This window comes from Artemia franciscana, chromosome 13 (genome assembly GCF_032884065.1).
Source record: "Artemia franciscana chromosome 13, ASM3288406v1, whole genome shotgun sequence".
Lineage (NCBI taxonomy): Eukaryota > Metazoa > Arthropoda > Branchiopoda > Anostraca > Artemiidae > Artemia > Artemia franciscana.
The window spans coordinates 12,559,276-12,582,364 of NC_088875.1; the positions used below are offsets into that span (position 1 = coordinate 12,559,276).

Here is a 23,089-nt window from a genome sequence, read left to right on the forward strand (position 1 = left end):
ATTTTTTAAATATAATTTTTGTGTTCCTAAGAGTGGACGCAATGCCACCGACAACCACTTTCCTAATACTGCAACAGGTGACGAGAAAGTTCATACAATGGGACGGAGGGGGACTGCCGTCTTATGAATTTTAGGTAGACTATAGATCTTGGGTGCAGAACAACCTCTAGGATAAAATTTATTATAAAATTGTGGGGTAATGTGTAAATTGTTTTACATTATATACAGCAGGAGCTATCCAAAATGCTGGGAACATGGTTAGTTCACCTCAAGTTAAAGGTTAGCTTTTTATTGTTTCTTTTTTTTATGTACAATGATCATAAATTTTTTTTTGTTATTTGAATACAAAAGAAAATTATGTTCTGGTCAAAAGCTTACAAATCATTTCTGCTCCTGTATCAAGAGATACAAAAGTGAGAAAGAGAGAGAGAGAGAGAGAGAGAGAGAGAGAGAGAGAGAGAGAGAGAGAGGGGGGGTGGGGGGGGAGGGGGAGAACAAGAGCTAAGAGCTCATATGGCACTTGTGACGAGGCAAGAAGAGCTAAGAGCCAAGAGATCATATGGTATGAACTCTAACAAAATTCTATGAATCAATAGATTGATTTAAAAAGGAAAATGAGAGGCTTAATGCCGGTCAAGATTTAAAATAAGAGCTCTGAGTCACAAAGTCCTTCTAAATATCAAAATTCATTAAGATCCGATCACCCACTCGTAAGTTCTAAATACCTAATTTTTTCTAATTTTTCCTCTCCCTTTTGCCCCCCAGATGGTCGAATCTGGGAAAACGACTTTATCAAGTCAAATTGTGCAGCTCCCTGACATGCCTACCAATTTTCATCGCCCTAGCACGTCCAGAAGCACCGAACTCGCCATATCACTGAACCCCTCCCCCCAACTCCCCCAAAGAGAGCGAATCCAGTACAATTCTGTCAATCACGTATCAAGGACATATGTTTATTCTATCCACCAAGCTTCATCCCGATTCCTACACTCCAAGTCTTTTTCCAAGGTTTCCCCCTCCAAATCCCCACAATGTCAAAAGATCTGGTCGGGATTTGAAATAAGAGCTCTGAGACATGAATTCCTTCTAAATATCAAATTTCATTAAGATCCGATCATCTATTCGTAAGACATAAATACTTAAATTTTCATGTTTTCCAAGAATTCCGGTTCCCCCCTCCAACTCCCCCGAATGTCACAGGATCTGGTCGGAATTTGAAATTAGAACTTTAAAGCACAAGATCCTTCTAAATGTCAAATTTCATTAAGATCTGGTCACCTTTTCGTAAGTTACAAATACCTCAATTTTCAAAATTAACCCCCCCCCCCCAATTCCACCAAAGAGAGCAGATCCGGTCCAGTTATGTCAGTCACGTATCTTAGACAGGTTTCTATTCTTCCCATCCAGTTTCATCCTGATCTCACCGCTTTAAGTATTTTCTAAGATTTCCGGTCCCCCCAACTGCCCCCCCCCCCAATTACGCTAGATCCGGTTGAGATTTAAAATAAGATATCGGAGTTGCGAGGTCCTTCTAAATATGAAGTTTCATGAAGATCCGATCACTCCTTCGTAAGTTAAAAATACGTCATGTTTCTTATTTTTCAGAATTACCCCCCCCCCCCCCCGCAATTGAGCGGATCCGTTCCAATTATGTAAATCACGTATGCAAGACTTCTGCTTATTTTTCCAACCAGGTTTCATCCCAATCCCTCCAATCTAAGCGTTTCCCATCATTTTAGGTTTCCCCACTCCAAACTTCCCCCAATGTCACCAGACCCGGTCAGGATTTAAAATAAGAGCTTTGAGACACGATGTCCTTCTAAAAATCAAATTTCATGGAGATCCAATCACCCGTTCGTAAGTTAAAAATACCTCATTTTTTCTAATTTTTCAGAATTAACCCCCCCCCCCCCAACTACCCAAAAGAGAGCGGATCCGTTCTGGTTATGTGAATCATGTATCGAGAACTCGTGTTTTTTTTCCACCAAGTTTCATCCCGATCCCTCCACTCTAAGTGTTTTCCAATTTTTAGGTTTCTCCCACCCAACTCCCCCCCCCCAATGTCACCAGATCCGGTCGGGTTTAAAATAAGAGCTCTGAGCCACGATATCCTTCTAAACATCAAATTTCATTGAGATCCGATCACCCGTTCGTAAGTTAAAAATACCTCATTTTTTTCAGAAATACCCCCCCCCCCAACTACCCAAAAGAGAGCGGATCCATTCCGTTTATGTCAATCATCTATCTAGGACTTGTGTTTATTTTTCCCATCATGTTTCATCCCGATCCCTCCACTCTAAGTGTTTTCCAAGTTTTAGGTTTCCCCCTCCCAACTCCCCGCCCCCATCACCAGATCCGGTCGGGATTTAAAATAAGAGCTCTAAGACACGATATCCTTCTAAACATCAAATTTCATTGAGATCCGATCACCGTTCGTAAGTTGAAAATACCTCATTTTTCTAATTTTTAAGAATTACTCCCCCCCCCCAACTACCCCAAAGAGAACAAATCAGTTCCGATTATGTCAATCATGTATCTGGGACTTGCGCATATTTTTCCCATCAAGTTTCATCCCGATCCCTCCACTCTAAGTGTTTTCCAAGATTTTAGGTTTACCCCCCTCCAACTCCTCCCAATGTCATCAGATCCACTCGGGATTTAAAACAAGAGCTCTGAGACACAATATCATTCCAAACATCAAATTTCATTAAGATCCAATCACCCGCTGATAAGTTAAAAATACTTCTTTTTTTCTATTTTATGCGAATTAACCGGGCCCCCACTCCCCCCCAGATGGTCAAATTGGGAAAACGACTATTTCTAATTTAATCTGGTCCGGTCCCTGATACGCTTGCCAAATTTCATCGTCCTAGCTTACCTGGAAGTGCCTAAAGTAGCAACACTGGGACCGAAAGACAGACCGACAGACAGACAGACCGATAGACAGACAGACCGACAGACAGACCAACAGAATTGGCGACTGCTATATGTCACTTGGTTAATACCAAGTGCCATAAAAAATGATTAAATATCAATAATGATGACAATAGCGCTTACATTTATTTCCTATTAAATTTTTTAGTAGCTCTCGCTAAGCTCTTGAATACTGAAAAAAAAACAATACAAAACAATGACAAGCAATACAAATATATCATGTTGTCTTTAAATTATCAATGTTTTTACTTATTAAAACTAGCTTAAAAAGATAGTCATTAACTACTTACCAAATTTGATTGCTTCAGTGGAAGGTTCTTTAAGTTTCAATTCATAGGGGAGAACCTGAAGCCGTTCTTTTGTGGCAAGGTCTTTTATTTCCCCAATAACCATTGGTATGCTATACACTTCCTCTGCATATTCCTAGAAAATGCTGTATGTCATAAGAACAGTAAACAAAGTAATAAAAAAGAAAAAAAAATCAAATCATTATTATTGATTGCTGAATAGGACTGATCATAGCTACACATAGGCCATTTGAACCAATATAAACCCTAGGTAAGAATTCCAACAGAAATTTTCACAGAATGTTGAGTCAGCAATAAGTCCAGAGCAAAGGCGGAGTGGGGCGGGGCGGGGGGCAACTTTAGAAAAATGGCTATTTACCAGAAAGCCCCACTTGTTTTGAATTTACAATTCCATAATTTGTGTCAAACAGCAAAATGAATATTTTGACCCTATGTCCAAGGGCTGTCCATAGCAATACAAAAATATGTAAGAAGAAAAAAAACTTACAACAGGATAAAATGAATAAAACTAAAATGATTTTTTTTTTTCAAAATAGTCCCAGCATCCTCACCTCAGCGAAGTTCAACCAGGACTGATAAATGAATTGTGATGATACGAGGCAATTCATTGAAATGAAAGAGAATGATTTAAAAACACGTTTTTAAGGCCAGCCTTGCTTTTTTGGTTGCTGATCTCATAGTTTTATTTGTTAAAGGTTCTGTATTAATGTCTATTGGTTTTTTATAATATTTCGTAAGGTCATTTTTAATTAAATTTGTGTATAGAGCATTTCGTGAATATTCTCCCAAGTCCTTATTTAAGGAAATATTATTGTTAATCATAAGTCTGATTTCAATTGCTCCTTGAACTACTTGCTTTATGCCTAGGTCATTGCTAATAATGGCGGATTCTTCAAAAAGTATTTTGTAGATAGGATTTTCAAAAACATGGCTGTTTAAAGCAGAATCAGAAGAAACAGAAGTAATATCAGAATTCAGAGCTTTGGTGATATCATCCTTATGCTTTTGTAGACGTTTCTCAAAATTCTGATGAGTTCTCCCTACATAGAATTTGCCACAGTCACATGGTATTTGATAGACACGTCTTTGGCGAGTAACTGGAATTTTATCTTCACCAGAATTTAGGAGATTTATGATTTTCAAATTACTGTTAAATACGACATACAAATTATTTTGTGTGCATACTTTTTAAGATTCCTAGCGATTTTTGGGAAATATGGGAGGTAAATTATGTTTTAGGGCTTATCGGGATTCTCACATGGTAAATTACCGTTGATATTACGGCAGTGTCTTTTCAGTCTACGGTTAATTGTATTATTAATAAACAAAATAGGATACCCATTACCAAAAGTATGTCCCTGATAAAGTCTAGTTCTGCTCTGATGTAGGAATCAGAACAAATGTTTAGGGCACAACCGACGAGAGATATTGCGACAGCTCTTTTAACTTGTGGGGGAGGGGTTAATTTAAATGTGAATATCTATTGTTTTGTGTTGGTTTTCTGTAAATAGCAAAATTGAGCTTATCTAAGCTACAAATAATTAGCACATCTAGGAATGAGATTTTATTTGCAATTTCAATTTATAAGGTAAACTGTAAATTCCTATCATATGTATTAAGGGGATCTAAAAACCCCTAAGTTCATTTTCCCATAGTTCCAAAGTGAAATTACGTCATCCATGTAACGTCCCCTAAAGAAATGTTTCAAAAATTACGAATTTAATGCCCAATTTTCAACATGCTCTACATAAATATTCGCCAGTAACCCGGAGAGAGGCGCGCCCATGGGTAAGCAAGCCATTTGCCTGTTGGTAGAAAGAATTACGGAATTGGAAATACATTGAATAGTTGTTACAAAGTTTAACCAAGGTCATTAAAACGTGCAATGTAATCCTGTTGCTGAAATCTCTATTAAGACATAATTTTCGTTTATTTTATTTTCTAATTTGTATAAATAGACACAATGTCAAAGCTACTGATAATTGTATTTTCTGAAATATTAACGTTTTTGAGTTTTTCAACTAAATCAACCAACTTACATATGTAAGATTTTTGAAAAAAAATCAAAGGTTTGAAGGCTGTACATAACCATTTTCCAATGTTGGAGGCGGGGGCTTTCGTATAAGCTACAATGGGCCTTAAAGGAATGCCTTGCTTATGAAAATGTTGATAGATCATAAAATTTTGGAAAAAAGCTGTCCTGAGGAAAAATTTATTATATAATTGTGGAGTAGTTTTACGAATTTGAAAAATGCTGGGACTGTTTTAAAAATTTTTTTCATTTATTTTACTGATTTTATCCTGTTGTAACTTTTTTCTTCTTATATATTTTTGTATTGCTGAAGACAGCCCTTGGACATAGGGCCAAAATATTCATTCTAATTTGTTTCCCAATGTCTTGAGAAATTCCCTATTGTTCTTCTTGTTTTTTGGTGTTTGTGATGGAAAGGCAGTGTGGTCTTCATCGCTATTTACATAATTTGTGCGTAGTTTTATTCTTTCAGGGGGGGGTGGGGGACTGAAGCAGTTTCAGGGGGACACTTGCCCTGGGTGCAGAAACTTTAGGGGCATAAATTATTAAAAAGTAATCTAAAGACTATGATCATGTTTTGCAATTTTTGATTGAAATAAAAATAGAGGTTGCATCTGGCAGTAAGCATAAACGAATTGAATCCAAAAATTTCCATTTTTCCCAGATCTTCATCACCATTCCTTGAATATAAAATTAGGGTAAAGGCACTGATGATTCGACAATGCAATTTGGGAGCCACTGTCAAAATTTTCCTTAAAAACACAATAACGCTGCTTAGTAGTGAAATGGAAGACCATCTCTTGAAGCCGTCGTAATATTTTAACGTTGCGAAACGTGGACGCTGTATCCAATGCACCCAAATAAGAAAAGAATATTCAATTCAATCAGTTTTCTGTTTTCAGCACAAAATGAGCTCCCGACAATTTTTTGCTATGTAATGTTCAAACTGTCATTAATTGGTTAATTTTTTGCAAAAAAAAATGGGGATCAGAACAAATGCATCAAGATACATCTGATCTTCTCTAAAATGTACCCACATTGACTTTTTCTTGATAATATTAAGTTTTAATGGCAGCTAATATTATATTGACGAAACTATGCTCCAAGTGGCGAAAATTCTTGTCTGATGTATCGGAATACCAGAGCAACTACAAATGTTCCTTCAGCCAAATTAAAATGTAGATATTGATCACAAAGCCCTAATTCATTTATCACTGAATAAATTTGAAGTAGACCCTCTCTTAGTAAATTTTATATATGTTTTTTTTTCAAATAGATCCCAAGCTGTAAAATACAAAATATTATCTCTGAGCCCCTCCCTAATTAACGTTTAATTCCTCAAGGAGCCTTGTTAGGACTATATGTAGTCCTATATATGTAGTATATATGTAGTATTGATTAATGAAATTGGTAAGAATCCCTCAAGGTGTTAACATGTACATGATCTGCTGATCCTTGAAGTACATCATAGAACCATGAAAAATCACCCCATCAAAATCAAACCCATGTTTTGGACAAAGCTAATAATTTACATATGAAAGTATATTCCACTAAGCCAAATATTATGACAATAAACTTCTTAAAATTCATCCCATTTCCTTAGACCCTATCCCACCCAAAATGCTAATGAAACAGGGTAAACTCCTCGGAAACTTCTAATCTGCTTAAGTAGGACATGTTCATTTCAAGAATTCTGGGGCTTTCCAGACAAAGGATAGTCAAAACTGAAATGAAATCTTCAGGCTTGTAATTTGGGTTTAAAGCTGACGAAATAAGAGTCTTGATGTTGTACTAATCTAATTTCCAAGTTTTGTATATTATGTCCCACATATGAGCTACAGCAAATATATGGGATGTAGTAGACCCCACTTCGCTTCCCCAATGAAGTTTGGTCCTTCCCAGAATTTAGAAAACTAACCAAAGCATACTATTGCTTAAAGCGACCTTTGAGCCATTGCTTTGTAAAATTCCTTTAAGTTTGTCACTTAGCCCTGGCACATGTGGTAAAGAACAAAAAAAGGCTTTCTCTTCAGTTGTCCCCAAGACTTCCTTAGAAACTTTTTTCTTCTTCTTGAAAAAGTCTGGTCAATTAACCAGCCTGGATATTGGCTATTTATTAGTATTTTCCTTAGAAAAGACAACTTCTCCTCAATAAATTTCAGAGAGCAAATGCCACCATTTAAAATGGTGGCACATTCAGCTTGGCTGTATTATTAAATTTATTTTCTAATTTATTTCATTTTGTATAAACAAAAAATCAATAATATGCATTAAGCAATTCAATACTACTTGAATTATATGTTAAAAGTAGAATAGCCAAGGCCCAGGGTGTTTTTCTTTTTTTTGCAGTTAAAAAAAGCTTGGAAGAATAGGAAGATGGGTCTGCAAACCAGGATTAGAATATTGAAAGCTACAGTGATGACAGTGGTCAAATATGGTTCTGAAACGTTGACACTGCAAAAGATGGATGAGGCTTCATTGGATGTTTTCCAGAGAAATTGTCTACAAATATTTTTGGGTGCCTGTCTGACCAGCCCTATTTCAAATGGCAAGCTGAACAAAAAAATATTGTTATATCATGCTTTCTAGGGCTATAACAAGAAAAAGGTCAAGATGGCTAGGACACATTCTGAGAATAAAGGATGACAGATTACAAAAGACCGCCCATTTTTGCCAACCATCTAGGGCCAAAAAAAGCAGGTTGTCCTTGAACGATGTGCGAGGAGGTTGCAAGAAAAGATTTAGTGGAAATTTGAACTTATTGGGAGAGTGCACAGAAGAAGCCTTTGAATATTTTAAGATGAAGAAGGGTGTGTAACTATGTTGGCCTCAGGTGACTTGGTGCTGCAGTGAGTTGTAAGTAGTAGTGGGAGTATGTATAGAATACTGTTTATGCAATCTTTAGAAAAAAGCAAGAGCATATCCAAGGTCCTTTTAAATACGCAGTGTTTTGATCGAGAGTGTTTTAATTTTGAATGGTTTAGGGAATAATGAAAACAGAAAAAAATAATAGCCTATAATTAAAAGGATGTGACAAGACTATGGGTCTTAAACCTAAACAAATGGTTCAATCATAATCTGGAATGTTTGAGGCATGAATATATTTGGGAAAAAAATTGGTAATTGTTGGTAATCTTCAGTATTTATCTCTAACTTCACAACCTCCACATTTAAAAAACTCATTCATCACATTATCAGCACCTGGGGCCACATTGTTTTTAAATCCTTTTAGTATTGTCACTAATTTCCTCACAAAACAAACCTTCCTTCACACTCAAAGTGACAAAGGCTTTTTCATTCTTTTCTATGTTGTTTCCTGTGACTGGGACAATTGACTCAATTTTCATTGGGGGGAAAAATAGTAATTTGTTGGGGGGACTTTGCACAGAAATAATTTTCCATGGAGGGAGGTTTTTTTCAGGGGTGACTTTTCAGGGAAATTGTATATTGGAGGAATATTATCATGTAAATGATAATATCCCTCCTCCCTTTTTACATCAGGGTCACAAGGAAAAAGTTGTACAAATTGGGAGTGGATATTAACTTTAAATCCATCACCATTCTATGCTTGGACCTCTTTTATGGAAATCACATCGATTTTATTAGTCTAAGAGTCAACCCCTGGCCATCATAACATGGACCTTAGGTATGGTATAGCAATTGATGAAAAAAGTGTTTTTTGTGTGTTTTAATTGTGGGACCAGATGGGAGTAAGAGAACTGAGACTGTGGAACAAAATTTTTAAATAAAAAAACAGATGGGGCTGGACAAAGCATGTGGGAAAATGACAGCATCATATAATATTCTGAGGTATTGTTACCTCGACAGGGAACAACAGCAGTGGGTAGATAATCTGTTAAACAGCGGTTACTTGGTGACTATCATTGTAAGAGTGATGTTTCAGGTCTACCAAGAAAATGCTGATTTGTAAAGAAGTAGTAAGGGTTAAGAGCCACATTTTGTATGGATGAGGAAGTGAGTGGTAACGAGGGAAATCAATTGTTGGAGTATGAAAAGGTTGGAAAGGGATTGACATTTCTATGCGAGTGGGTTGAATGTCCAAGTGGAAGGATAGCTCTTGTCCAAGCACAAAGGGTAGGAGTTGGTTAAAAGAGGGAAAGAATTGATGCAAGGAAAGGGTTAATTAATCACAGAGATGTATTCAAGTACCTCCAGGGGCTTAGCTACAGTGTTTTTATTAGGAGGAAGGAGGGCAAGAGGGAGTGCTATTCAAGTGCTAGTGAAGAAAAATAACTATTTAATAAACACAGTACTTGGTGAATTTAAAAACATTACACAATACATTATAAACAATAAACAACATTAAACAATCATAAATATAAGTGTTGGTTCTTGGTTTTTACTAAAATTGTTAGCATTGAGCTTCTCCAGACAACAGTGTTACAGCATAAACAATCTTTTGGGTGGGCAAAGGCGAATGTTGTTTACAGTCAGATTTTTTCAGCCAGATTCACGACTAAAGCTGCTCTATTCTAACAGCCCTGGGTATCATGCTATTCATTTGCCTGTAATTTTGAATGGACTTTGACTCTGTAAGATTTGATTTGTTGTACTAAACTTATTATATATGTGATTTATTGAAATATTGTTTATGATTTTTTTCAATTGATATGTTTGTGGGTTATTTAATTTATATTGATAAATAGATTGACATCAGCAGGACAACGTCAAAATCAAAATCATGGGCAGCACAATAGCATTGTCTAAGTAAAGATATAGGATAAGTCAAAGTATTACTCAGATATTTAAACATTGTACTGAGACCTATTGCTCACATTTAAATAACAACTTTATTTTGATTTTGGAAGTATTTGAAAAATAAAGTTAGAATTACTAACTTATCCATTGGGCATTGTTTGACAAAGAATATCCAGAAAATCTGAACAATTTTTGGCATCATTGCAGCAGAAACCTTAAATTAATTAAAAATTGCCAGGGATGCCAATTGGAAGGGAAAATTGACTCCTAGAGTTTGAAAATCAACTTCCCCTTTGTATCTTTGTTTAAAAAAAAAAACTAATTCTATAAAAATTACACAAAAGTTTTTCTTGTGTAAATCAGGATATGGGGGGTATATATTTCTGGAAGGGGTTACACTGAATATTGTTTTCGTGTCTATAATTCCCTTCACAGGCAAAACATGGTCTCCTAATGCTACATGATAAAACTGATAACAATCAAAAAAATAGAACAGATTGGTACTGCTTACACATGCCCTCAAAATTTGTAAACTGTAGGAAAAATATATATATTTTATTTTGATTCAATTTATTCTATTCTCAGCAGACATTTTGTACAGTGTGCTCATGCAGGGATGAACATCCCACAAGTACGGTAGCACTGGCATTAAGAGAAAGTAAAATAATTTCAGTTATAATTCTTAGCATATTTATGTCAGTTATCTTTTTGGAGCTGGCTAAAAGAAATATTTAGAAAAGTAAAAATAGCAAGAAGGCATGGTATTGTACATAGAGGCAGTTCAATACTTACACACCAAAACACAAGAAAAAGGATGTTATCAGTGCTTATTAGGCATTTCAATGACAAATAAGAGAATCAGAGCTTCAATTGAATACTGGAAATAAAAATTAAAACAATTACATGATCCCTCAAGTGGATCCCACTCTACAAAATTCCATGATTGAACTATAACCAATTTAGCCTGTCTGGTTATAGTACAAATATCATTATAAAAAGCACTAAGTCTTATTTTTTTTCAATGATTTCCTTTTCATTCAGGAAATTATATTCACTGTCTATCTACCTTCTTATTCATAAATAATTGCATTTCTGTCCTATTTGCAGTTGTAGAGGGTGTAGTCACTTCCATTTTTGGAAGTTTTAAAACAAGAAAATCTTATCTTGAACTGATAGATTGTAGGAGGTAAAAGCATCTTAAATATAAAGGAAAAAATTTACTGAGCAAATATGACAAAACAGGAAGCACAGAACATTTTTTAATTTTACCATTAACTAAGCTCACATTTTTACTTATATATGATAATAAGGCTCCAAAGGCAATTAATTTGGAATAATTTTAGTGTGGAAAATGTTATGAAGGGTACTGGACTACCATTTTTTTGTTTTCTTTATGTTAAAAAAGAGCATTGATTAATTAAAAAAAAAAAATCTGCTCAAAATAAAGAGCAAATTTGAACCTTAAAATGAGCAACAATTGTAAAGCTACTTAATAAACTATAGTTAGCTATAGTATAATAAATTATTGGGAGGGGGCAACTGCCCCCCCCCCCAAATTTATTACTGAGAGAAGAAGGGGATAATTTTCTTACTGAGAGTACATAAAAAGAGAGGGGTACCTTAACATGAGCATAAGTATAACCAAAACAAAGTCCACTTAAAAAAAGCACAATTTAAGAAGTAGCATAATTTCAATTAATATATACTCTATATTGTTTTAGAATTTTTAAACTGAAAATATCTAGCCAGTAATATTATTACTACACTAATTTGCAACTTCTTGAACTACATTAATCCTCTTAAGTGAATTTTGGATAGTAGTTTATTTAACCAGATTATCATCTTCTGAGTTTTGACTTCTGTAGGATTAACATAATTTTTTTTTTTATTTATCTTGCTGGGTTGAAAGGGAGGGGGAAGTCATTGGGATTGTCAGGAATACTAAAAATGGCCAACTCGGAAGGGACATGAATATTTTTTACCCTAGATAGAGGATTAGAAATAAAATGTACATTTGAAAGGCTAAAGACAAATCATATTATTGAGGACTTGTTTAAAGCCAATTTCAATAAAGAAGATGAAAGATGCCTCTATAAAAGTATTACTGTTTTTTTGTAGATAACTATGTTGTTTGATTTGGTTTATTTTGTGGTGTTCTCTGGTGTAGAAAAGAGCAAAGGCAAGTAGGTACTGGCTGGCCTTAAAGTACTGGGAATAGGTAGCTTGAGACTCACAATTCCCACAAAACATTCAATTTTCTCTTTTTTTTTGTCCTTTGATAACATTTTTGGATTTGCTGTATTTGTTATCTTGTACCACAATAGCTATAATTTTCATAATGGTATGGACAAAAATAAAAAGAACAGAATTTGATCTACATCAAGATTGTATTGGTGATATGTGATAATCTGATGAAAACCTGTTAGAAGCCAAAAGGAGTCTTATTTTAGATTTCAGTTGCTGTTTTTCAGAAGAAGTGATATCAAAGAAGGGAAGATGAAGAAGGACACAATTTTCAAAATATTCTTTAGTCTCTTTTGGCTTGTGTCTTAATTCCAAAAATTTTGGAAAATATTTGGTCCAAACTGATACATTTGGTGAGCAGGGGTGCAAGTTTCCATTGATGGTGCTGAGAGTAGAGAAGTATAAAAAAGTGGTGTGACCCTCAGTGTGGCAAGCAGCTTTTAGGGGGAGGGTATCTCTTCATGACTGAGCTGCAAGGAGGCTTTAATCAAAGGGGTGACAACAAATATGTGGTGATAAGCTATTTGAGGGTGCTGGGGATCACAACTCTTTGAATTTGGGGGATGAGGGGAGCAAGGGAAAGGTAATCTGATTAATTGAAACATATACAAATATAAAAAGAATTTCATTGCTTTAGATTTTTATTTAGAGTAGTATATATCCTAACCCTAAATCTGGGACCACATGAGAATAGCACAAGTTATAATGTATTTGGAAAGAGCAGCAAACCTCCTGATTTGCAAATATATAGCCCAAAGTATGTATTTCCTATATATTCTCAGAATCAGATCAGTTGTTTCAACCAATGTACCAGTAAATAGAATAAACTTTGACAAATCAAATAATGGAAAACCAAGCTATGTTTGGCATAATGTATTACAAATATATTTGCACATTAGGAGGGAGGAGGGGTAAGGTACAGCAAGGCTGTATGCAAGATGTGTTAACTATGATTATTCTGTATATTATGAAGCCTGTTTTCTCATCTCTAGGTATCTAACTAGGCAATTACCAAAAAGGAAAACATTCACTCCCCCAACTTTGAAAAATACATCTTGCATGCCTCTAATCAACATCATTAAAATCTAATGGTAGGCCTATATATGGTAAATATATGACTGCCCATATGATTGACTTACCAATGAAGTGAACATACCACACAATATTTTTTTTTTATGCTCTTTACAAATAAAATAATTGCTTCTATTGCAAAATTCATATTTAAGCACTTTTTGAGCTCTTAAAATGACAAATTTTCAATTAAAGTAAGAGCTTTCAGTTGTTTTCCAACAAGTAATACTACATTTTCTCAGTGCTATTTTCTTGGTTGTTTTTGACAAAATAACATTACTTAATAAAAATTAAGCAAGGAAGCCAAATAGAGCTGACCTAGAATTAATGAGTGGATATATTGATAATAACACTCCCAATGAGACAGGGGACCCAGATTTGGATGCACTTTCATTTTTAGCAGTTTTTGAAAATGCATATGATAACATTAGTAACAGTTGCTATCAAAGTAGGAAAAGAATTAGACACTTACATGGTTGGAACGAACATGTTGAGGAAATGGTAAAAGAGCGACAGAGACTTAAAAGGCAACTGAAAGGGAACTTTTCAACAGAACTATTAATTAAATATAAAAGTATTGAGGCCAAAGTCAAATATACCATCCTGCAATTAAAGAAAAACATGGAAATTGTATTGTGAAAATAAGCTGAATAGGTTCGCCCCTATCAAACTTGTTTGGTATATGCAGCATTATGAACTAACCCGCTTGTTTATGCTTATATTGCTTGTGCTTATACATTGCTTGCTTGTGCTTATATTTATAACATTGCTTGCTTGTGCTTATATTTTGTATTTGTTCTAGGTGCTTGGGTTTATAATAAACTATAAATAGTCAAATGCTACATGGTGTCAGACGTCATGGAGATCACCCACCCGTCAATAAACTGGAATGCAGACAACCTCGACTCAGAATGGACCGCATTCGAAAACCACGCAAAGCTTATGTGCCAAGGCCCCCTTGCTGACAAGTCTGAGAAAGTAGCATGTGCCTACCTCTTAATCTGGGTTGGTGCACAAGGCAGAGAAATCTTCAGCACTTTTGAGCTTGCGGATGAAGAGAAGGACAAAATCGAGATCTACTTCAAGAAGTTTAGAGACTATGCTGCCCCCAAAAAGAATCAAGTGTTCTCCCGCTATGTTTTTCAGAAAAGAGACCAGAACAACACAGAAAGTACTGACAAATACATAACAGAGCTCAAGATTCTAGTTAAACCATGCGGATACTTAAGTGAAAGTGAGATGGTAAGAGACAAAATAGTTAGTGGAGTCAGAAATCCTAAACTACGTGAAAAACTATTAGCCGTCGGTGACAGCCTTACTCTGGCCCAAGCTGTCACAATATGTCGAGCTCACGAGTCAACCCAAGCACAACTAAAGACATTCGAACAAAAGGAAATAAAACAAGAAGTGGATGCTGTTGCAAAGAGTCGCTCCAGCTTCTCACTTAAAAAGACAGAGTGCTACTTTTGTGGCGGAAATTACTCACCCCAGCATGTGTGTCCTGCAAAAGGGAAAACATGTGCCAAGTGTAAAAAACAAAACCATTTTGCAAAAGTCTGCAAAAGTAAGGCGGTGAATATCGTTGGAAATGAGGCCACAAACACTCCAGCATTCACCAGTGACCTGTACAACCAGGAAGAAACAGAGGTGTTCCTGTATGCCATCAACAAGGACTCCAGCAAGGATGAAATCTTTGCTGAGATTTCTGTTTGTGGGCAGATCCACATTGATTTCAAGATCGATACGGGTGCTCAGGTCAACATCCTGCCTTCACAGTACCTAGACAAGCTGTCGCCAAAGCCAAAGCTGCTGAAAGCCACGCAACGCCTCACCAGCTACTGTGGATCGACAATACCCTATGTAGGAGTCTGCAATATTCCTTGTCACTACAAAAATGGGCCTACACAGCAACTCACCTTTTATGTGGTTGAGTCAAACACCACACCTATAATTGGGTTTAAAGCAAGCAAAGACATGAACCTGATCAAGCTTGTTCTGAACATTGAAAAATCACCAGTCAGCGAATATAGTGATGTTTTCAAGGGTATAGGCAAACTCGAAACAGAGTGTGAAATATACTTAAAAGACAATGCAACACCCACAGTACATCCAGCTAGGAAAATACCGCTAGCCTTAAAGCAGAAGCTCAAGACCGAGTTGGAGCGCCTAGAAAGTCTCGATATCATCAAAAAGGTCAGTGAGCCAACAGACTGGGTTAATGCCATGGTCATGGTGGAGAAAAAAGATGGTGGTGTGAGACTATGCATCGATCCTGTTGACCTGAACAAGGCGATAAAACGCCCCTACTATCCGGTCCCATCTTTCGACGATGCCGTTGCTGAACTGGATGGAGCGGCAGTATTCAGCAGGCTTGATGCCCGCTCAGGCTACTGGATACTCCCACTTTCCACGCGATCCTCCTACTATACAACCTTCAGCACTATCTACGGCCGATACAGATGGAAGAGATACCCATTCGGCCTAGTGTCTGCGCAAGACGAGTTCCAGAGAAAAATGGAAGAGGCGTTTGAAGGATTGGAAGGTATCAGAATACTTGTAGATGATATTCTGGTATATGGAAAGAACCGCGAGGAGCACGACCAGAGACTATCCGCCGTTCTTAGAAGAGCCAGAAAAAAAGGAATCCGCTTCAACAGTGAAAAATGCGAATTTTCCAAAGACAAAGTCAAGTACTTTGGACATATCATTAGCAGAGACGGGATAAAACCAGACCCAGAAAAGATTAGGGCTATACAAGACATGCCAAGCCCACAGTCTAAAGAAGAGCTACAGACACTATTAGGAATGCTCAACTTCCTATCGAAATACATACCCGACCTATCCTCGAAAAATAAGCCACTGAGAGATCTTACTAAAGCCACCGATTTCAGATGGGAAACCGATCACGAAGCAAGTATGAAAGAGATCAAGAGCTGCATTTCAGAAAATCTAGCTTTCTTCGACCATAAATGCAAAGTAGTCGAACTCAAGGTTGACGCTTCAAAGCATGGACTTGGAGCTGAGCTCTCCTCAAATGGGAAGATCGTAGGATTTGCATCTAGGGCTCTTAGCACGACTGAACAGAACTATTCTCAACTAGAGAAGGAACTGTATGCGATCGTGTTTGGGTGCAAACACTTCCATCACTACATCTATGGAAGAAAAACCATCGTGACAACAGATCATCGCCCATTAGAGACCATCTTATCAAGACCACTCCATACGGCACCAGCACGACTACAGCGAATGATGATTCAGATCCAGCCATACGACATCGAAGTACACTATAGCCCGGGGTCAGATATCCCAGTCCCAGATGCACTCTCTCGACTACACCTGCCAGACGTTGATACCAAAATGCAGAATGACATCGAAGTTTTTGTGCATACAGTGATGAAATCCTTGCCAGTGAGCGGTTCCAAACTAGACGAAATACGCCGCGAGACAGAAAAAGACACTCAACTCAAGGCAGTCAAAGAACTCATACTCAAAGGATGGCCCGGTACACGCCAGTCGTGCCGAACAGATGCCGTTCGATTCTGGAATATCAAAGACGAACTAGCAATCCACGATGGGTTAGTTTTGAAAGGTCAACGAATCATCGTACCCCATCCTCTCAGAACCAACATAATTCATCAGCTACACTCAGCACACCTTGGGATCGACAAAACCAAACAGCGCGCCCGGATGATTGTGTACTGGCCAGGGATGAATGCTGACATTGAGTCCTTCGTCCAAAAATGTGAAACATGTGCTAAATTTGCAGCAAATAATCAAAAGGAACCGTTGATTAGCAACCAGCCGCCCTCACTCCCATGGCAACACATTGGCATTGACCTTTTCGACTGGAACAAGACCTGCTATCTCATCACTGCCGACTATTATAGCAGATACTTTGAAATAGACAAATTGTCAAGTCAGACATCAACCGCAATCATCAACAAACTGAAAGCCAACTTTGCACGTTTTGGAATCCCTCAGCTGATAACTTCAGACAACGGCTCACAACTTTTCTCACAAGAGTTCCGAGATTTTGCGCAAGAGTGGGGAATTAGTCTGAAAACTTCCAGCCCCATCTATCCGAGATCAAACGGTCTGGTGGAGAAATCAGTACAAACCTGCAAACGGATACTAACCAAAGCGAAAGAAAGTGGAAACGACCCACATATTGCACTTCTAGAATATAGAAACAGCCCAGTTGACGGCCATGCCTCACCTGCTCAACTCCTCATGAGCCGCCAGCTACGGTCAGTCCTACCATCAACATACAACCAGCTAAAATCAAGAGTCACCCCCCTTCAGACCTTCCTACAACACAGATCGAAGGAACAGGAAAGACAGAAACGCTATCACGATAAGACTGCGAAACCGCTACGTGAACCTCAACTGGAAGACCAAGTTTTTATCCAGAAGAAAACAAACGGCCCCTGGACCAAAGCGAAAATCATATCATGCCATGAGAACCCCAGATCATACGTAGTGGAGACAGAAGACGGTTCCAGGCTGCGACGAAATAGAGTCCATATCTCCCGCCATTCCTTTCCCGTAGCCAAGGAAGAGGTCAGAATCCAGCCCACCACACAGGACAAAAGCAATGATATATCCCATCCCATCTTAACCGAATCATCCCAGCCAATCCGCACAGACATCGAAACCTCGCCAAGAAATGTTCCATTACCAAGAGAAGAAGATGAACCTTCTGACCCACCCCTTGTCGCACCAACCATCATTCCTACGCCTGAAAATGCTGCTCCCGACTGCCCAGCCACAGGGACTAAATCTCCTACCACTACATCAAAGGTGATGCCGCACACCCGCAGCGGCAGAGTGGTTAGGCCACCTAAAAGGCCGGATTTGTAGGCAGACTGCCTTTCATGAAAAGAAGGGAGATGCAGCATTATGAACTAACCCGCTTGTTTATGCTTATATTGCTTGTGCTTATACATTGCTTGCTTGTGCTTATATTTATAACATTGCTTGCTTGTGCTTATATTTTGTATTTGTTCTAGGTGCTTGGGTTTATAATAAACTATAAATAGTCAAATGCTACAGTATACTTTAAATGCAATCTCAGGTAAATTTAGTAAAACTAAAGACTACATACTGCAAGACGAAAATAATGATTTACTCTGGGATCCTTTGGATAAAGCCGATCTATTTGCAAAGAAATTCTTGGCAAAAAGAGAGAGCTTGCCAGGTCTCACTCCAGCAGAAAAAGAGACAATCCAATGTAAAATAACAAAATTAATGATGGAAATAGATCCAAACAATACTGAATTCACTGAGGAAGAGTTTGGAAAGGTTATTCAATCATTACCATCCAATAAATCGCCTGGGATGGATGGTGTTACTTATGACATAACCAAGATCCTTGGACCAACATCCAGACAGTTCCTCCTTAGATTATACAATACTTGCTTGAATACCGGTAAAGTGCCCACTGCTTGGAGCACAAGTGTAATAATCCCAATTTTAAAACCAGGAAAGCCTTCCTTAAACCCAGATAACTACCGACCAATATCACTAACTAGCAGCTTTATAAAAATAATGGAGCACATGATAAAAAATAGAATCAAATCAGTCTTTATAAAACATTAATAAATGAACAAGTTGGTTTCAGAAAAAGAAGATGCACAATGGATACCATCATCACCTTGGAGAATGATGTAAAGACTGCAATTGGGAGCAAGAGCTGTGTGGCATACGTATTCTTTGATCTTAGTTTAGCCTTTGATTCAATTCCTTGGGAAGTGATTATGACTAAAGTTAATGATTCAGTTAAGGGAAAGATGTTAAGACTTATATATGCATTACTACAAACAGAAAAAGCATCCATAAAATCATGTGATAAATTTTCAAATAGTTTTTGTTTCAATTGTGGTGTCCCACAAGGAGGTGTTCTGAGCCCAAAATTATTTAACCTTTGCATGAGTGATTTTCCTTTAGATAATATAAAGGGGAAAATATTTGCAGATGATATTGCAGTTTGGGCCACTGATAGTAGTCTTTATGGAGCATATATTAAAATAAAAAAAACAGTTGAAGATGCTGTAAAATGGTCTTTAGAAAAGAAACTACAATTTTCAAGCAAAACAGTGGGCATTATTTTTTCTCCATATAGAAGTCAACACCAAAATAGTTTAACCATCCATTTAGATAATTTAATTGTCCCGTTTGTCAATCAAACAAAGTATTTAGGTGTTCTGCTAGATTCTTTGTTCAACATGAATAACCACATGGAAAATATAGTGAGATCAGCTAATCAAGCACTAAATATTATGAAATGTCTAGCAGGTAAAGACTGGGGTGCAGATAGAAAGATCTTGAGGTTATTCTATGCTGCAGCTGTCAGATTGAGAATTGAATATTCTTTCCCAGTCTTAATGGGAATTCCAGCAAAGAACTTTAAAAAACTTGAAGTTGTGCAAAATCAAGCCTTGAGAATAATGACTGGAGCCATGAAATCTACCCCTATTCCTGCATTAAGAATGGAGACTGGAATTATGTCAATCAATTCTAGACTACACCATTTAGCTCTTAACTACATATTACAGGTGATGGAAATTCCTAATCATCCAAATCAACAACTAATAGAGATAAGTAAAGCTTATGTAGATACAACAAGTAATTGGGAAAAAAAAACCTCCTATGATACCAAAACTGATAAATATGATTGAGGTGTTTGGACTGAATTTAACCTTTCTGGAAACAAAAAAGGCAACCTCAAATCAAATGAATAACAGAACCAAAATGCTCCAGATCAGATTTAGCTCCCCTTAAAAAATTGTGTTTATTACAAACTCTGGATTCCTATTATAGCAATCATTTCTGTTATTATACTGACGGCTCAAAAATAGGAACAAAAGTTGGTTTTGCTGTCTGGTCAGAGAAAACAAATGAAATATTACAAGAATGTCTTGATGAATGGGCATCTGTTTTTGCAGCTGAAATACTAGCCATCAAAAAAGCTCTGATGCAAATTGAACTAGAATGTACCAATTGAGAACATGCAGTGATTCTTTCAGACAGTAAATCAGCAATAACTGCCATCCATAGTAGAAAAATGTTAGACATACAAACTATTTATGAAAGTGTCCTATCATGTAATTCTAAGAATATAGGGAAGGCTACCCAATGATGCCCAAGCCATTGTGATATTCAGGGTAATTATACAGTGGATTTGATGGCAAAAGATGCTGCTTTTTTTGGACCACTGAACACAGAATACAGGTCATATTTAAGTAAAACCAGAAGAGTAAAGTGGGAAATTAAAAGAAGTGAAATAATATATAACAATGAGCATTCATCAAATAGATACATTCAATATTTAAAGGTAAACCTCCTAATAAATTGTCAATACCTGATAATAGAAAAGGCACAAATATGTTATTCAGATTAAGGACTGAGCATGCTAGGTCAAACCAACACCTCAAAAGATTGAATTTAGTGAGGAGTGAAAATTGTGATTGTTCTAACAAACCATGCTCTATCAAACACTTATTGGAACAGTGCCAAAATACAATTAACCTGAGAAAATCCCTAATTGAAGTTTGTACCACATATGGTTGTGACTACAGTGAAGATTCAGTGTTATTTCTGAATTTTAGTTTAGATAAATATAGTGACTTTATTAATGAAGTGGCAGATATTATCCTGCACTCAACAATATCTTATCTATAGACAGCAACAATAGAAGATTGTTGTAGAAGCTAGTGAATTGCATTGAAATTGTGCAATAGCATCTCCAAATTAAATCAAACAAAAACAACAACAAAATAACATTATATTTTCTTAGTGCCAAAATTATTCATAATAGCCTAAGGTTAGGTCAAAAAGTGCTTATATTTGAATTTGCAATAGAAACAATTATTATCTTTGTAAAGAGCATAAAAAAGGCATCAACTAGTATGTTCACTTTATTGGTGAGTCAATAAGGCTATGGACAGTCATATATTTACCCTGTATTTTCTTCCTTTGTACCTGGTGTATGTTTTAACTAGCCTATGTTGTTACAATATATCTTTATGAAGGATCAAATTATATAATTTTATTTCTTAGGTTAACTGAGATCTGCCCTAGGTTATAAGCAACCTTAACCATCAAGTATAATATTTGATAGGCCTAGTGCTTACTATTCAGAGAGCTAAACTTTATTTCTCTTTCAGAGAAATACCCTAGATCATAAAATAAATATTGCACCAAGATCATGAACTGGCTATATTTTCCACATAGGTCTACTAGGCTAATTTAGCCTACTTTTAAGAGTTTAGAACAAAGAATGAGTGACAACCCTTTAAATCCCCCCATTGACTGTCAAGTTTTAGTATAAAGTTAGTGAAAGATTAATACTAATCTAACCTGTAAAGGAGAATTTTTTAGGAAAGCAATAGAATCAGCAACTAGTTTAACAGCTTTTTTAGTCATCTTGATTTCAGTCATGCTGAATGGTAGCTTTAAAATTTAATGCCATTATTGGTACACGTTTTTGAAGATGGCGATAAAAAATTGATTGGCGAGCTCATTACGTAATACTTTATGTTCGTTTTAAGTTTTAACGTTGTTCCTTACTTTCAGTTGAAAAAACTTGATTTTTAGTTTAATAATATCTATAATTAATGATCCATCAGGTACAAGTGACATCCATTGCCGTTTTTCCGCTATATCCCATGTTTCTAGCTCAAGTTGCCTAGTATCTATATACATAAAAATTAGTTGTCTGTGTGTGTCGAGTGACGTCATGTTTGTTTGTCGACTGACGTCATGTTTGTCGACTGACGTCATTATAAGGATTGAGCTGTATGCGTCATGAAGTTGTTTGTTGACTGACGTCATGTTTGTCAACTGATGAAATTACATACCGGGACACCAGGACACAAATGACAACCGGGACACAGGGAATATAAATGACGACCGGGAACCTCAAAGAGAAATTACAGACTGGGACACCCAGACACAAATCACGACCGGGACACAGAGAATATAAATGACGACTGGGACACAGGGACACAACTACAACGGGGACGCCGGGGGCACAGGCGGGATATATAAATGACGACCGGGATACAGGGATTGTTTGAATAGAAATTACAGACCGGGACACCGGGACACAAATGACGACCGGGACACCGGGACACAGGGAATATAAATGACGACCGGGACACTCAAAGAGAGATTACAAACTGGGACACCGGGACACAAATGTTGCATGTTCAAGAGTCAGTAAACCTGACAATCTATTTATATGCACAGACAATGGGACAGCGAAGAATGTTGTATATTCGCATGTTTTACGTAGTTAAAAACATATATATATATATATATATATATATATATATATATATATATATATATATATATATATATATATATATATATATATATATATATATATATATATATATATATATATATATATATATATATATATATATATATATATATATATATATATATATATATATATATATATATATATATATTTATATCTGTTCACAGGTGGGACACAGGGACACAACTACAATGGCGCGTAACTAATATGGCGCGTAACGACTTACGCGCGCGGGGGGGCTTGGGGGGGTGCGAAGCACCCCACCAACTAGGTGTTAGGGTGGCGCGAAGCGCCACCCCAACAGCTAGTTTTGAATAAAAATCAATTTCAGCTCTTCTGTGGAAAACTTTATCAGATATTAAAGATAAATTAACAACATGATATGATAATTGCAAACCGTGGATGTTATAATAGGTGTGGTCTCACGAAATTTTATTCAACTTTCTCCGACCG

At 36.6% G+C, this 23,089-nt stretch overlaps 1 protein-coding gene across 1 annotated transcript in view; it reads right to left on the reverse strand.

Annotated features, from left to right (window-relative positions):
• The window catches only part of LOC136034541 (RNA-binding protein NOB1-like), a 51,893-nt gene extending 30,111 nt beyond the window's left edge, over nucleotides 1-21,782 (reverse strand). Inside the window, exons 1-2 of the mRNA XM_065715770.1 lie at nucleotides 21,667-21,782; nucleotides 3,225-3,357 (exon numbers count right to left, since the gene is read on the reverse strand). Coding sequence (XP_065571842.1) covers nucleotides 3,225-3,357; nucleotides 21,667-21,747 — 214 coding nt within the window. The 5' untranslated portion in view covers nucleotides 21,748-21,782. The remainder of the gene's footprint in view (nucleotides 1-3,224; nucleotides 3,358-21,666) is intronic.
• Between the last annotated feature and the right edge of the window lie 1,307 nt (nucleotides 21,783-23,089).